General features: G+C 50.5%; 1 protein-coding gene across 2 annotated transcripts in view; it reads left to right on the top strand.

Annotated features, from left to right (window-relative positions):
* LOC146333915 (small conductance calcium-activated potassium channel protein 2-like) overlaps positions 1–16,380 on the top strand; it is a 44,645-nt gene extending 28,265 nt beyond the window's left edge. The window contains exons 4-8 of one of the 2 annotated variants that reach the window (XM_084825030.1): positions 3,071–3,212; positions 4,462–4,572; positions 6,332–6,459; positions 14,904–14,973; positions 16,108–16,380. In XM_084825030.1, the coding sequence (XP_084681156.1) occupies positions 3,071–3,212; positions 4,462–4,572; positions 6,332–6,459; positions 14,904–14,973; positions 16,108–16,380 (724 nt within the window). Of the gene's footprint in view, positions 1–3,070; positions 3,213–4,461; positions 4,573–6,331; positions 6,460–14,903; positions 14,983–16,107 lie in introns of both variants that reach the window. The other variant, XM_084825029.1, reaches the window with a different exon arrangement.
* Positions 16,381–17,162: the final 782 nt, after the last annotated feature.

A 17,162-nucleotide genomic window follows, 5' to 3' on the forward strand; every position in this document is an offset into this window, starting at 1 on the left:
GACGCTTGCTCCTTGGGAGGAAAGCTATGGCACACCTAGACAGCATAGTAAGAAGCAGAGACATCTCTGCTTCTTGCCGACAAAGGTCCATATAATCAAAGCTATGGTTTTCCCAGTATGGCTGTGAGAGCTGGACTATAAGGAAGGCTGAGCGCCGAAGAATTGATGCTTTCGAACTGTGGTGCTGGAGAAGACTCTTACGAGTCCCCTGGACTGCAAGGAGGTCCAATCAGTCCATCCTAAAGGAAATCAACCCTGACTGCTCATTGGAAGGACAGAGACTGAAGCTGAAGCTCAAATATTTTGGCCACCTAATGCGAAAACTCCCTGATGCTGGGAAAGATTGAAGGCAAAAGCAGAGGATGAGATGGCTAGATAGCATCACTGATGCAATGAATATGAACTTGAGCACACTCCAGGAGAGAGCGGAGGACAGGAAGGCCTGGTGTGCTGTGGTCCATGGGGTCACGAAGAGTCGGACACGACTGAACGACTGAACAACAACAAGCTACTGAAGTAAGAGCTTTATGCTACAATATGCTGGCATTTTGGCCCCACCCCCGTTTGCCTTAGGCTTGTCCATCCCTGGAATGCAGCCCCCGAGAGCTTGTCTGGAATGGAAATCCAGTGCGGCGTGAGCAGACTTCTGCTTGTGCAACGGGACCTTCCTGTCCTCTCCTGCTCTATGGAACCCCCTGTGTGCCCCAAAAAACTGCTCCAGAGGGTCTTCAGAGAGGATTGGGGGGGGGGCTGTGGGATCCAGTGGGAATCCATCCCACTGACAGTTGCTATTCCATGAGCAGAGAGACACAATTGGACCTCACCCAACCAACATGAGTAAACATGAGTAAACCACAATTGGACCTCACCCAACAAACATCTACAGTCATGTGAAGAAGAAACATGGCTTCTCCATTCCGGCTTTATTTCTGTAAAATAAATGACACGGTGTAATACGTCAGGTGTTGCTGTTCATCTGAGGTTGTATTTACCTAATTTTCAGACCTGCGAAGGGCCAGATGATTTTTATTATGTCCTGAGACGTAGAACCATAGACCTCAAAGAGGGTGTACTTTCTTTTTCCCGTGACTGTACATCATTTTAGAATAACACTCCTGGTGTGAGACGCAGCCTCCCCTCCATCACACCTCCAGAGGCCTCAGCAGAAAGAAGAATCCCTGGGCGCTTATCGCCCCCCTCATCTCGCATTAGCGCTAATTTGCTGCACGTTTGAACAACATTAAATCGCAAGCCTTTTAATGCGACGGTTTGTTGACATTCTCCAGTTCCCTTGAAAGCTGATTGGTATTCTGAATGGGTCCTATTCATATATGCTCAAGGAGCTTTGCCTCTGTCTTGTCTGTTTATTGGGGTCAGCATCTTAAGATACAGGCCAGCTTCAGAAGGGTGTCCATTTCACATCTGTTCCTCCCTCCTGCCTCTGACACATCCATGCACTGGCTCCTGGCCAGAATCGAGCCAAAAAATGGGTTCACAGCAGGGTTGTTGAACCTCTTGCAGCCCAAGGGTCAAATTTAATTTTGGAGACGCTCTCGGGGGCCACATTCCAGTGGTGGGAAGATCGGAGGCAAAAGGGTGTCCAAGTATTCCATTTAAAACCTTTAGAATGGAAAACCTATTGACCTTTCTTCCATACTTGGGGGAACGGGTCTGAGCATCAGTCTAATTTTTTTAAAAATAGATATTTATAACATTATTCCTGAATCACCTTCGAATCTAGAAAGGGCCTCCAAGGTGCCTTAACGTTTCAAACATGAAAAAGCAATTCTGAAACCGAAAACATCACCCTCCGCAAAATGGAGAGCAAGAGCAAAACAAAACAAACCTAAGAAACAGAAAAAACTTTGGAAGCTATGTGAAACAACAAAGGTGTTAACAGCCTGCCTAAAACTAAACAAACGAGTCCATCTAGGCTCATTTGGGAGAGAGGTCTGCAATCAGGGGCCACCACAGAGAAGGCCCTGCCCATGTTCCCACCATCTTGGTGTGGGGAACACCCATAAGTGCCCCCAATACAGTTCTTAGACCATGGGGAATTTTCTGGTGAGAGGAGGTGGTCTTTCAGATACCTTGGCCCCGGTAAGTGGAACAGCTAAGGCTGCAGCCTTATGCTCGCTTACTCAGGCACAAGCTTCATTGGATGAAGCCTGACTTCCTTCCATGTCAACGCACATCATTTTGGAGCTCCACAGGCCATGTCCAGATTAGAAACAAGTTCAAAATGTTTGGATTGCAGAAGTCTTTGCCCCCCCCCCCCAAAAAAAGAATCTTGGCCTTTAAAAAGAAAGAAAGAAAGCACAAAACCCTTCAGTGTCACTGCTTTGAAATCATTTACATGTAGCCTTTCCTAACCTGGGCCCACCCAGATATATTGCATTACACCTCCCAGCATGCTGGGAGTTTAGTCCAATGCATCTGGAGGACCCCAGTTTGGGAAAGGGTGGTTTTGGGGTGGGGGGAACAGCCTGTTGAGGTTTGCTTGAGTTTCCAGAGTGCCGTCTGTGCAACAACCGCTTTGGGAATGTGGGAATTCTCCCCTGGGTTGGTTGAGTTGCCTCAAGTTGTAAAAGGTTGCCGCAGGGATGGAACAAGCGGTAGAAACAACTGGGTTTGTTTTAGAATTGTTGTATGCATTTGGGGCTTGAGGCAGCAGGATGAGCACATTTCTGGGGTCTGTACTTTGAATTTTCAAGAAAGCCGTCGTTGGCTGGAACAGACGTTTCGTTCTGAAAAGTGAGATTGCCCACCGCCTAATCAGTGTTCGCAGCTTTCCTGACAGAAAGGTGATCCTTTAAAATATCCTCCTTACGGAGGCAGTTTAAGGCATCCTGGCTCTGCAGTGTGGCTTAACCTTGCAGCCTGTCTCACACGGCCCAGCTGTGTCCCAAGTGGCAATCGGCTCTGGAAGTTTGGGGCAGGGTGGCTAGTGTTCTCCTGGCACCCCTCTCCTGTCCAATTTTGTGTCGTGGGGCCAAGGGAGGGTGGAGGAGAAAAGAGCCGTTTAGGTTTTGATGGAGATGTTGTCTTTCTCCTGACTCCCTCGGCACAGGTACCATGACAAGCAGGACGTGACCAGCAACTTCCTGGGGGCCATGTGGCTCATATCCATCACGTTTCTCTCCATCGGCTACGGGGACATGGTGCCACACACCTACTGCGGGAAAGGGGTCTGCTTGCTCACTGGGATTATGGTAAGGCACCAGTGGCGTAATGGTAGAACTAGAGGGGCAGGCACTCATCCTGACAGCCCCTGTCGCCACGCCCCTAAGGAGACGCCGATAATGCAGGCGGATCCATCTCTGCGGGCAATTCAGTTTGTGGCCCTCCAGATTTTTTTGGCCTACAGCTCCCATGATCCCTCACCACTGGCTATGCTCACTAGGGCTGACGGGAGTTGTAGGCTAAAACGTCAGGAGGGCCACAATCCTGAGTCGGATGGATGGGTGGATGGACGGGTGTGCGGGTGTGGTGTGCACATATACACATCACACAAAGCGGCAGTAAATAACAGAATTCCCTATTTTTTAGGTTTGGAGATCTAGCATGGCAGGGCCAGGACCTTTCTCCCTGACACTGACTTTCTTGTTGCAAGGTGTCTACCTAGGTCTGCATGTAAACAAACAAACAAACAAACAGGAGGGAACATTCAAAACTGGTATCCATTGAGCTCGAGATGGAAATAGCCTACTCCATTACATTCTGTTGCTTGTACAGATCCACCCCTTGCCTTCTGCCGCTTTTCTCCCTCATGTTCTCCCTTTCTCTTTGCAAGACTTTTAAAAATATATATTGGAGGGGGGGTGTATTTAACTAAACCAAACCAAACCAAACCGAACCACAGGGAGAGAAATCCTACGACCCCTAGACAGCATCAGAGGGACATGGGATATTTCGTTTTCCTGGCTCTGGGCTCCGAGCCAGGAAGCTGTGCTCCCTGCCTCCTCCCTTGCCCTCTAGCAGCCAGCATGGAGAGAACTGTGGTGGCTACTTGCAAACGTGAGCTCGTAGGAGGTGAAAGGGGGCATTCCCAGGGGCAGGGAGGGGAGGACACTCCTTCAGAAAGTGGTACAGCCCCTTTCAACACCTCAGGACCCTACCGTCCCCCAATGTGTTCTCCATCAGACTAGGCCTAGGAAATTGCAGGGCTTGTGTCTGAAACCACAGCCTCCCCTCCCCACACACACACACACACACACACACGCCCTCCACTGCCCTCTCCCCGCCCTTTTCTTGTTTTAATATGGCCCACTTTTCCCCTGGCAGAAACCCCTTTCCAAAATGCCACGAATGGTGCAGGGCAATCGCACAATAAAAGCCTCACCTGGAAGCCCCCCAAGGCAGCCTCCAGCAGTATTACTGCATCACAGGCAGACTTCCAAGTGGTCCAGCTATCCCATCCTCGCACCACCCTGGATCACGGCCCCCTTCTTTCTGTTGCAGGGTGCAGGGTGTACGGCCTTAGTGGTTGCTGTCGTGGCCCGCAAGCTCGAACTCACCAAAGCTGAGAAACACGTCCATAACTTCATGATGGATACGCAGCTCACAAAGCGGGTAAGAGAGGGAGGGTCCCTGCCCACTGCCAAGCCCTCCCGGTCTGCAACATCCGCAAAAAAAGGCAAATGCAGTTTCAGGTTGCATCAATAGGAGTACAGTCTCTACGCCACAGGAAGGAGCAGTTGCACTCTGCTTCGTGCTGGTCAGACCTCACCTGACCAGTTCCGGACCCGGCATTTTAAGAAGTGTTCCGATGAAATGGAATACGTTCAGGGAAGGGCAACAAAGATTATGAGGGGACGAGAAACTCAGTCCAACAAGGAAAGATTGAAGGAACTGAGTCTGTTTTGCCTTCAGAAGAGAAGATTTCTGAGTGGGGAGATAACACTTTTCAGGACATCTTCACGCAGCGCATGGTTAAACTGCGGAACTCGCTCCCACAGGATGCTGTGATGGCCACCAGTTTGGATGGCTTTAAAAGGGGGGTGGACAAATTCCTGGCAGAATCAGTGGCTACTAGCCATGATGGCTCTGTGCTGCCTCCAGTACCAGAGGCAGTGAGCCTGTGTGCACCAGTTGCTGGGGAACATGGGTGGGAGGGTGCTGTTGCACTCATGCCCTACTTTGGGTTCCGGGTTGACAGCTGGTTGGCCACTGTGTGAACAGAATGATGGACTAGATGGACCCTTTTTCTGATCCAGCAGGGCTCTTCTCATGTTCCTGTGTTCTTATGAAATGAAATAATGGGCTTAAGCTACAGGAAGGCAAATTTCTGTTGGACATCAGGGAAAACGTCCTAAGGGTCAGAGCAGTCAGACCACGGATACGACTGCTGAGGGAGGTGCTGGGCTCTCCGTCCCTGGAGGTATCCAAGCAGAGACTGGACAGCCACCAGTCAGGGAGGCTTGGAACAGGACTCCTGCCCTGAGCAGGGGTGGACTCAATGGCCTCAAGGGGCCCTTCCGACCCTAGGATTCTTTGGCAAGACAGTTGGGTGGCGAGAGCACACAGAGATTCCCTCCCCGCTAGGAGATCATTTCAAAATGCCAAAGGCTGCAGTCCTAGGCTCACATACCTGGGCGTGAGCCCCATTGAACATGGGGCGGGGAGCAGAATCAATTCTGAGAAATAGTTCTTGTTTATTTCCTTCACATGGGGGTGTTGAGCCCCTTTCATTCCATTTCAGGGAAGCTCTCGGGGGCTGCATTCCAGGGGTGGATGGGCCAGAGGCAAAGAGGGTATGGCCCAAGCACCCCAGTGTGTTTACAGGTCTTCTTGCCAGCAGCTAAGACGTAGGAGAGGCTCTGCAATGTTTCAGAACAGGGGGAAAAGCTGCAGAAAAGCTGGGAAACCAATCCAGCTCTCTGAGATACTGTAGAGGGCCACGCCCTTCCCCTGGCCCCACCCCTTTCCCCCCCAACCCCTTACTGTTTGGTGGGCTTCCCTGTTTTGTGCGGTTTTCCCCTGTTCTAAAAGTGTGAAATGCCTCCCTGAAGGCTGAGTGGCTACCAGGAAGAGCTTTTGGCTAAAACAGGCTGGGTTTCTTGCATTTGTGTCCCCGCCCCTTTTGCCGTGGCTGCACCCGCTTTGCCTTGGGCCACACTGGAATGTGGCCCCCGAGGACTTCTCATAGTTTCAGGTTCCCCGCCTCTGCGTGAGGAGCTAGCCGGAGGGTCTTTCCCTAGCTATAGGGTCTTTCCTGCGTGAGGAGTTAGCCGGAGGGTGTGTCTGTCCTTCTTTCTGCTCTCCTGCCCAGCTGATGTCTGCCTCTGTCACCTGTTTGTAATCCGCACCCCTTCCACCTCGATCCCCACAGGTGAAAAATTCTGCAGCCAACGTACTCAGGGAAACGTGGCTCATTTACAAGCACACCAAGCTGGTGAAGAAGATCGACCATGCCAAAGTGCGGAAACACCAGCGTAAGTTCCTTCAAGCCATCCATCAGTAAGTCCAACACGTTTACCTGCTTCAAAACAACCCAGTGCCTGCCGCTTTCCGCACCCACCACCCGCCTCCCTCTCGCCTGCTCCATCGCCCAGGTCTCCCCTTGCCTCTCATGGGTCTCTCCTGAAATCCGGGGGGAACGTGCCCTGCTAGATCCCTGCCACTTGATCCCTGCAAGAGCCATTGCTTCCCGGAGGGTGTGGGGTGGGATGATGGGCTGGTGGGATGAGTCTGCTCTGGCCTATGGAGAACTGCTGTGCCCTGGTCACGCTTTAGCATGACCAAGAGATGGGTGTGGTTATACCACGTTGGACCACCAGTATACCAAGCTCGGTATCGTCTTCTCCGATTGGCAGTGGCTCTCCGGGTGAGAGGGTCGGGTGTCTTCCTTGCCCTACCTGGGATCAAACCTGAGGCCTTCTGCATGCAAAGCAGGGGCTCCAATACTGGGCTACTTACAGCCCATCCCCTAAAAATAAAACAAGATTCCAGGACTCATAGTTCTGAATGGAGGGCTGCTTAAAACAGCAATGTGCTTTCCCAGGCAGCTGCCGTCCTCCCACCCATACCGTAGTCTTTGAATCTCCCTCTGCCAGTCTTTTCAGCAAAGTGGATGGCACTGGTCCAAACTGGGACAAGGAGTCACTTTCCATATTAGCTGATCTCCTGGAAAGTCAGCTTCATGGCGGATGGGGAAACATGACCCAGGAGCATATTAAGATTATGCATATTAAGATTGGGGTTACCCAAGTGTGTATACACACACACACACACACACACACACACATCAGGCTAACTCCGACAAGGAAACCGTCCTCGTTTACTGTGGAAGTGTACAACCACAGTCCAGTTCAGTTGGGCTTAGGAGCAACCTTTGTCAACCTGGTGCCCTCCAGAGGTGCTGGACTACAAATCCCAGCACCCCCAGCCAGCTGGCTGGGGGTGCTGGGATTTGTAGTCCAACACCTCTGGAGGGCTCCAGGTTGATGGAGTCTCCTATAGGGAGGCAACAAAAGGGTGAATGCCAAATTATAACCCCCCCCCAATAAACCCAGATTATATGTCCGCTAGAATAATTATATGTGTATTTGACTGTGCCCTCCAGAATCTGCCCCGCTTCAGTTAAAGGGGGCCAGCGTTCTCAACTCCTCACACCTTTCCCGCATTAAGGCTGTGATCCGTGATGGTGCTTCCCTGGGGGAAAGCCCCACTGAAATCAGTGGGTGTTACTTCTGAGCAGACATGCCTAGGATTGTGCGACATAAGTTGCCCCACACTCTTTCCACCTAGGGCAGGAGAAGACATCCCCCCCCCAATTCAAATCATCACTAGCCGGCCCCCAAAGCTGGATCATCCCCTGCTTCCCTCATCCGTTCGCTGAATTTATTAGCACTTAGGAGGCAGGTAAAAACTCTTTGCCCAAACATTTAGTGTCCATGGTGAACAGAACTGTGCTGATTCTTTCAGTGCTCTGATATGAATGTTGGCTGTACCCTGTTCACAGTGTGTGTGTGTGTGTGTGTGTGTGTGAGAGAGAGAGAGAGAGAGAGTTTGTGGCTGTATCCTTCCTCTCCCTGAGCTCTCCCCTTGGGATCTATCCCACAAGGCACCTGATGCACCTTGAAGCAGTGTGTGAGCAGCACACACACACACACACGCACAGCACAAGGTGGGTTTTTAAAGAGTTAAAATGAAGCTTTTTTTAAGTCAGGGGTGGGCCACACATAGGCCATGTGCAGCCCCCTGGCCTTTTTTGTGGCCTCCACTGCCAAATTTGCCACTGGCCTCAGAAGCGGTCTGACCTCCCCTTATTTTCAATAGAGCCAGATGTGGTTTCCTGCCAGAATTGGGGGGCAGGGGTGTGGCCCTCGGTGGGTTCCAGAGCAGGTGGAGTGGTCCTCAGACCTCCAGATGTTGCCCACCCCCTCTTTTAAGTATTAAAAAATGTGCTGTTCTGAGGCTCACCCCATGCAGCCTCCTGGGCTGCCCACCCTTCTTCAGAGCCCTTGGGCAGATCTGAATGTGCAGGCAGCCTGGGAGGCTGCATGTATGTGTGTGTGTCCTTGAGCCTGCTTTTGCCTCTGGCCCCACTTAGCACAGAAATGTGTTTCTTATAATATCCTAATCAATAAATCATGTAATCCGCTAATACGATAATAATATCATACTGGTCCCATAACATTTGAAGGGATCTCTGATGTTTCATGGGGGTGTTGTTTTGGTTTGGTTTTTTTGCTTGAACTTTGGACTTTTTGCTAGGAGAGGGAAAATGGGTTAGCAATTTTCTCATGAATAAAAATAAAATAAAATATGGTATCGAAGTAACCCCGCCTCTCTTGATCACCTACCCATATTGCCTCTCTGCCCCCCAGCAATTTCCCCTTTATGCTGGGTGAGTATCTCTGTTAGTGTCGCTCCTGCAGTTCATCAGTTTGTTTCTTTGTTGATATATGTATATACATAATTTTATTTTATGTCTTTGTTTTAAAGATTTATATACTGCCCTTCCATAAATATTTTGAGGGAGGTTCACAAAGAAGCAATTAATGTGCAGTGGGACAACAACCCTAAACAAACCAGCAGGATAAAACAGCAGCATTAAAACAATCGCAGGAGTTGCTTAAAGGCCTGGGAAATTCAAAAGGGTCTTTCCCTGGCTCCAGAAAGGCATTAATGAGGCCATCACTGCATATGCATGCTTACAGTGCAACCCTATGCATGTCTACTCAGAAGTAAGCCCCACTGAATTCCATGGGACGTACTCCCAGGGTGGAAAAAAATGTTTACTGTGCTTGAGGGATCTGGAGAGAAGCGAGACTCATCTGTAGGTTTCCAAGTACATTAGCTTTCCTCAGCTCAGTGCCCTCAAGATGTGTTGGATTACAACTCCTAGCATCCCCCAGCTGGCGGGTCCTATTTCAGTGGGGAGTGAATCCATTCTTCATTTCAGTCAGAACCAGCTAGAAATCTAAAGGGGCTATCCAAGGTGCTGAACCTATTTGGGGGATAGGGTTTAGCACCTTGGATAGCTCCTTTAGAGGTCTGGCTAAGGGAGCAAACGTGAGTAAACGTGCATCGGATGAGGCCACGATCCTGCCACAAACACTTCCCTGGGAGTAGCAAAGCCTACTGAATATAAATAGGGTAGCATTTCACTAGGACAATTGCTGCTCCCACCCCACGGTGCCCTGGCTGATGAACGCAAAGGCACAAATATCCAGGGAGGCAATGAAATTCAGCTTCGCCGCCTTCCGTTAAAAATTAATCATAATGAATTAACCACTTTGGTGAAGCTCATATAATCTGCGTGGGTTTATAAAGAACTGAAAGCCGCTTTGTACAGAGTCATTTATATTTTATAATGCATTTAAGACATTTCTTGGCTACCTTTCAGGGCAGAAGCCCTCCCCCTATCTATCTATCTATCTATCTATCTATCTATCTATCTATCATCTATCTATCTATTTATTTATTTATTTAAAGTATTTTTTATCCTGCTCCTCCGCCGAAAAATGTTCCCAGGGTGTCTTGCAATCAGTCAGCAAACAAGATGGTCCCTGCCTCTAAAGGCGTACGGTCTAAAAATAAAATAAAACAACATCACACAAGAAAGAAAGGATGGGGAGGGAAGAGGGGGAAAATTAAGTAGTCTTTCATCAGGGCTGGTGGAAGGGCCCTGATTCCACTCTGATCTCCCGGGGAGTAGAAAACAGTCTTTGCCTACTCCTGTCTCCAGTGCAGTTAGGCTGTTGTTCACTTCGTTTTGGAAAGACAAGGGCCTAGATGTCATAAGACCCTGTGAATTCTTGCTGTTCCTACCATTAACATAATACCGTTAACATAACAATTCCGCTCTGGAATCTGTTTAGATGTGGAGTGGCATATGAATGCTGTAAATAAATAAATAAATCAACTATAACAATAATAATGGTTTTCTGTTGTTGTTCTTATCATTTATTATTATTATTATTATTATTATTATTATTATTACATGGATTGGAATACCAACAAGATTTAGTTTATTGAGATTATTTTCCGTGCCCTTTGAGCGTGGGCTTTGTGTGCTTTATACTCTGCGTGACCCTGCGAGGTAGGTTAGGCCAAGAGAGAGTGAAAAGCATAAGGGCTTTGCCCTGTCCTAGTCCAGCATTCTAACCACTACACCACACTGTCTACCTATAGCAGCATCCCTCTCCAGGGTACCTTTCCAGACTACTCCCCCCACGGAGGTCCATTTGGGTGGGAGCATGTCCTGAGTCCCATTCTTTGCCCTATAGGACAGGGGTGGAGAACCTCGGTCTGGGGGCCAAATCCTATTCTCTGGTGTTTCCAGTCTGGCACTCAGACACGAACCACCGATCATTCGGTGGTTTCCCAACCCTGGTGAAGTCTCCTCCTCCCTTCTAAAAGGTCGGAATGCCTCTCCGATGGCTTCACTACTGACCGGAAGAGCTTTCGACTACAATAGGCCGGCACTGGGGGCTCCACCCCTTTTGCTTTCAGCCATGCCCACCACGTCAATGTGGTGCCTGAGAAATTCCCTGGAATGGGCTTAGGCCCTCAGGCTGAAACAGCTTCTGCACCCCTGCTGTAGTGGGAGCCTTACGGGCCGGAGGCAACGTGTGCATGGTTGAGCTTTCCGTTCTCCCGCGGCACTCTGGATGGGGGCCACGGTCTCTGGCCAGCGTCTGGGGATTGTGCCGAGGGGTGAGTGCGGCATGGGGAAATCCGTGGCGGTTGGGAAGTGAAGAAGGCCACTGTGCTGTCTTGTCTGGCTACAGGTCCCCCTCTCTCGTGTTACTTAAACCTCTGCTGTTGTTTTGTCTCTGTTTTGCCCCCTCCCCGCCCTTGCAGAGCCCAGAAGTAAGTCCATGTCTGTCTCGCGGCTGCCTCTCTTTCTCGAATGTCCGCACTCTCTCTGCATGGTTTGTCCATCTGGTGTCCACCCTCTGGAAGGCCATAGCGGATCCCATTGACACGCACGCACGCACGCACCACATTTCTGGCTCGCTTGCCGTGGTCCCCACCCCCAGCCCGGATGCCCAAATTTCATTCCGTCTGAAATTTGGACCTGCCAAGTTCCCCGAACAGTTTGGATTTGTAGCATGACTCCCCTTGCAAATGCAAATGCCGTCTCTTTCTTATTATGATCCCCTCGTCCAGATGCACACTGTGGCTTCCGTGCCGCTCTGTGCCTGCGTCGCAACATTGCTCTGGTCCTTGAGGCCTAGCAACGTGGCTTTTTGGGAGGACAAACATGCCCATTCATATAAGTGGGGCTGCCATTTTGATTCATCACACGCACACCCAGACACGCACCCTCCTGCCTTCCAGAAAATGCCTTCTCTCCAATTCCATGGCTGCTCTCCCAGTTCTAGCCCAGAAGCGTCCGCCTTCCCCAATTCCCCAAATTCCTACTGGATCAGAACAACAAGCTCCGTGTCCTGTTTCCCAGCAGTGGGTAGCTAGGCAGACCTCCCAGTAGGGTGCTTGCCAATGGGACATGGAGGTGATTGCATCTCCCCCATTTTTTTGTCCCCCAGCAATTAGCATTTAGAGGTATATACTAAATCTGAACACAGAGATTCTTTTTAGCTATTCATAGATCACCTCTGTCAATTTGCCTAACTTGGGGATGTATGCAAATCTCATTTTTGCTTGCAGAACATGAGAGCATGCCCTGTTTGAAACCCCGAACACCATCACGAGCACTTGTCCGCCCAAGATGTTCGCAAATCGCTGGGCGTGTGCTCGCATTCAATTTGCACAACTTTCCCAGTTTACTCTAGGAATGTGCACAAATTTCTCCTGCAGACTGAATCAGCCCCGCTTTAGTTTATGGAGGAAAGTTGTGCAAATTGGGGGATTTGTGCAGATCTGGGGAAATGTCATGTTTGATCGCTGCTGATACAAAGAGGAATCAGGCACAAGACAAGCAGCGAGGCGTTGTTTGGCGAATCCCAGCACTCTCCAACATCGCTCGTTCTCCCATCCATACCTAATCCAGCCCCTTTAAAACAGGGGCAGGCAAAAGGTCCATTAGGATCAACTTGTAGATCTCTGGATGATTTGCCATCAATCGGCAAGGGATCGCTGATTCCCAGTCATTTAATGATTGCAAGCAAAATTGAAAGGGTTTTTTTTTCTTTAAAAAAAACCTCCGCCACGGCTGAGCTCGTGCCAATAGCTCATCTCAGCCTCTGTGTTCCTTGCCTGTAAAATGGGAATGCAGTTGCCTTTATTCAGAACTTTGTGCCAGGCTATGAGCAGCTTTGATCCTTTGGGTCAGAATCCCAGATCGATAGTGTCTCAGATGTAGGTTTGTATTAGAATATATGATGTTTATGTTGCGTGGACTGAAGAAGGCAATTGGCTGCACTCAGCCTGTCCACACACAGTGTTTTGCATCTGGCTCTGATTACTAGACCTCAGAATTTTAGTGGAAAAAATGAGTACTGTGGCAACATTTTCTCCAGCATTCTTTCAACCATTCTCATTCGATTTGATAGAAAAGAAATTGCTTCTGAAAAGACATTCAGAGGAGAAGAAAATTCTGGAAACATTCTCACAGATTGGGTTCAGGATTCTTGTGTTTACCTTACTTATGAGGTGGCTGAGGATCATGTGTGAGTGTCCTGTCTTTCATTGCACAGTCGTATCCCTGGCAGCCTGTAGTCTCCTTGGCTTTCTGCACTTCAATTAAAGTCCAGAGAAAAACACTGCAAGGTAATTCCTTCCATAGAGTTTTTTCAGGTCAGGAAGCGTGGGCAGCCTGGGAGGCTGCAGAGCAATGGAAAGATGTATAACAGAAACTGAAATCACACACACAGCACCCTTGGCCACCTCGCAGCAATTAGGTACACTCAAAAACACCACCAAAAGAAATTCAGAATAGATTATAAAATGCCCTGAGAATGAGGCAGAAAAATGGAAGCCTCTTTCCTGGGGGAAGAAAACTTTCAGGAAATTGGAGGACAGATGTTGGCACAGCACTTGCTCCACCTCTTCCCTGGAACTGGACAAAGGCTGCCACCCTCAGACCTGCATTGTGGAGGGTGCAAAATTGGGACAGGCTGCCAAGACAGTTGATGCTGCTGTGACTTGCAGTCGCAGTGCAAAAAACAAACCAAAAAAACCTTATGAGAAAGAATACAAGTCCTGCCAGTGGGGAGCTCTGTTTGTGCAAAACCGCTGAGAATTTCTCCTCCCCCAGGAGAACTGGGGTGAAATTGTCCCCCCAATTTCTCTGCCCACAAATAGGGTGGAGAATTTTGAGAGGCCTCTGTGCATGCCTCTAAAAAAAATTAGCCACCCTGGCTGGCCCTGATCGAAGTTGGGGTCCAAGGACATCTAGAGGAGCAAACACCTGGTTCCAGATGGGTTGGATTACAACTCCCATCCTCCCCAGCCAGTGTGGCTGGCCAGATGCTTCCAAGAAGACTATAAACCAAGCCATAGCCCTCCCCTGTTCTTTGTCCCCAGCAACTGGGCCTTGGAGGTGGACTTCTGAAGTGGAAGGTCCCGTTGAGCTCAACATTCTGAAATCGCCCTGGACAATGTCTTCCTTCTCATGCCCCTTTGAAAGCTGTCCAAGCTGGTGGCTGCCGTCCCACGTGGCTGGCACAGATCCCTTGCCTCCAGTGGTGTGGTGGTCAACTTGGAAGCGCAGGCGCTCAGCGTGAGAGTCCCGGTAGCCGCGCCCCCGAGGAGAATCCCCAAATCCAGGCAGATCCATATCCGCAAGCCTAGCACTTTCAGCTCTGCCAGGAGCAGGTCTTTTGTCAAGCCAACGTTGTCTTCCTGGCCCACTCCAGACCAAGCCGCCCCAACATGCCTTGCTGCAAAACAGGGAACCATCTGTTGTTGCTGGGCAAAAAACATTTCCCAGCTGCTGTAAAGATGCCGCTCAGAGCAGTGGGAACAGGGAAGTCTGAGCGGGGTGGCAGGTGACGCCCGGGACCCTGCTAGTAAAAAGGTCCTGGAGCTGTGTCCCTGTGAGCCCTGACAACACTAAACCACTGCCTTCTTCCAAAGTGTTTGTCTCCCTGTTTAGAAACCTTCTAAACCTCTTTTCTGGGGGAGTGGGGGAAACCCCGAAGCGATGTGCAACCTATCCAGGAGAATGGTGTTTCAAAGCAGAGTGATCGGCAAAAGAGCAACCCAACCAAGTGCCTCGTCAGAAACAGGAAGGCCTTCCCTGTTGGGGGAGGGCGGCGTAGTGGATGCCCTTCTCCCCGCTGTCCTCACCCATGCCAATGGCTCCCCCTCATTGGCCAGCTGCATGCGTGTGTGCGTGTCCAGATCCAGAACTGTCTGCATGTGCGTCTGCCGTGACGGTGGAGCCTCTTTTCCTGTCCGTCCCACTGACGTAGATTGCTGCTTTCCCCCGCGCACACACACGTACCCCCAGTTTTAATGATTATGGTCCTTGTTTCGCTTTCCAGGTTGAGGAGCGTCAAAATGGAGCAGAGGAAGCTGAGCGACCAGGCCAACACGCTGGTGGATTTGTCAAAGGTGAGCTGGGCCCACGCACAGCCACTTGGGTCCAGGGGAGGGAAATTTCTGGCTGCGGGCTGCAGAGTTTCCCCAGCCAGCCTGCAGAGCATTCCTGGATGCCTCCAGAGGGCGGGGCTTAGCCTCCAAGTCCCACCTCCGGAGGAATCTCTGCTGCCTGCCACCACTGATATCGCGCCAAAGGGGACACCGAGCGCCTTCACTCCTTCGTGGGAATCTCTTCGGCACTGGAGTGAGGAGGGGAACAGAAGAATTGGCTTAGCTCCACCTTTCCCACTGCTGTGCCCTTCAAATGTGTTGGACCCCAAATCCCATCTACCCCAGCCAGCATGGCATAAAGAGAGACGGGAGGATGGCATAAAGAGAGAGAAAGAGAAAAAGGGGTGGCATAAAGGGAGAGAGAGAAAAAGATGTGGCAAAAAGGAAGAAAGTTGGCCTAAGGAGAGACAGAAATAAAAAGGGGTGGCAGAGAGAGGGAGGGAGAGAAAGAAAGGGGTGGTAGAAAGAGAGAGAGAGAAGGGGTAACAGAGAGAGAGAGAGAAAAGGGGTGGCATAAAGAAAGAGAGAGAGAAGGGCTGGCATAAAGAGAGAGACAGAGAAAAAGATGTGGCAAAAAGGAAGAAAGTTGGCCTAAGGAGAGACAGAAATAAAAAGGGGTGGCAGAGAGAGGGAGGGAGAGAGAGAAAGGGGTGGTAGAAAGAGAGAGAGAGAAGGGGTAACAGAGAGAGAGAGAGAAAAGGGGTGGCATAAAGAAAGAGAGAGAGAAGGGCTGGCATTAAGAGAGAGACAGAGAAAAAGATGTGGCAAAAAGGAAGAAAGTTGGCCTAAGGAGAGACAGAAATAAAAAGGGGTGGCAGAGAGAGGGAGGGAGAGAGAGAAAGGGGTGGTAGAAAGAGAGAGAGAGAGAGAAGGGGTAACAGAGAGAGAGAGAGAGAAAAGGGGATGGCAGAAAGAAAGAGAGGGGGTGGCTCACCCACTTTTGGCTCTCCCCCCACCAACCACTGGCTTTGGGCCCACTCACAGCCGATATCCAGCCCTCTGCATGTTACCCATGAGGCCATGTGGCCCTTGACAGGAAGAGAAGGTCACCCACCCCTGCCCTGACCCACAGCCTTTTCCCTTTCCTCCCGGCAGACGCAGAACATCATGTACGACATGGTTTCGGAACTGCAGGAGCGCAACGAGGACCTGGAGAAGCGCATCAGTGCCCTAGAGGGCAAGATCGACACACTCGGGCTCACGCTCCACGCCCTGCCCAGCCTCGTCAGCCGAGCCATCCGCCAGCAGCAGCGGGCCCTGGCCCGGGCTTGCGGCACCTCCAGCAGCTCGGAGCGCTCCTTGTGGACTCCCACCCGGCGGCGGAAGGCTCCCTCCACCGCCCCCCCCACATCCTCGGACAGCGGGTGACGGGGGCTCCGGCACCTGTTCCACTTACCTATGGCCATTGTGTGGCTGATATTTTTCCCTCTGGAGCTTTTTTCTGGAAAGCCCTGCACAGTTACGGTGAACTCCTGGAGTTGTGGTGCTGAGGAAGAAGCTCTGAGGCAGAGGACGGGTCGCGGCTCCGGGCCAGTTGCAATGTAACATTATGCAAAGCCATGTGGGCGTGGAGGGGGTGGCGAAACTGGAGCAGAAATCGTGCATATTCGTGACAATGAAGAAGGGGAGCTTGCTGTGTGTGTATGTGTGTGATGAGGTTGCAGCCTTGTTCTTGAGGGGAGAGTGCCGTCTCTTGGACAGTGGTGTCTGAAGTATGGTAAATGGTAAAGTTTGAAGTACAGGCCACGCATTGTAACAATCCCCATAGCCATGCCCCCGAGGCAGTGGAGGCCGGTGGCTCCAATGCATTCTGGGTTTCAGCCAGAACTCGAATGGAGCCATCCAAGGTACTGAAGCCGATCCCCAAAATAGGTTTGGCACTTTGCATAGCTCCTTTGGCGTTCTGGCTGGTTCTGACTGAAACCCAGAATGGATGCAGAGCCCCATCACAATCAGGGCCACCAGCCTCCACTGCCCCAAGGAGCACCCAAAAATTGCAGGGAGCTGTGTGGATCCACGTCAACAAACCAGTTCTAGGCGTTTTTAGGTCTTTCGTAAAGCGAATGGGTCTGAATTGCCCCTTCCGACGCTAAAACACTTTGCATTGCAATAAAGAACAATGTATTTTTGCAGGGAAAATCCGTGTCCCT

Source organism: Heloderma suspectum, chromosome W (assembly GCF_057233095.1).
Source record: "Heloderma suspectum isolate Gila_16-S chromosome W, 16-S_ref, whole genome shotgun sequence".
Classification (NCBI taxonomy): domain Eukaryota; kingdom Metazoa; phylum Chordata; class Lepidosauria; order Squamata; family Helodermatidae; genus Heloderma; species Heloderma suspectum.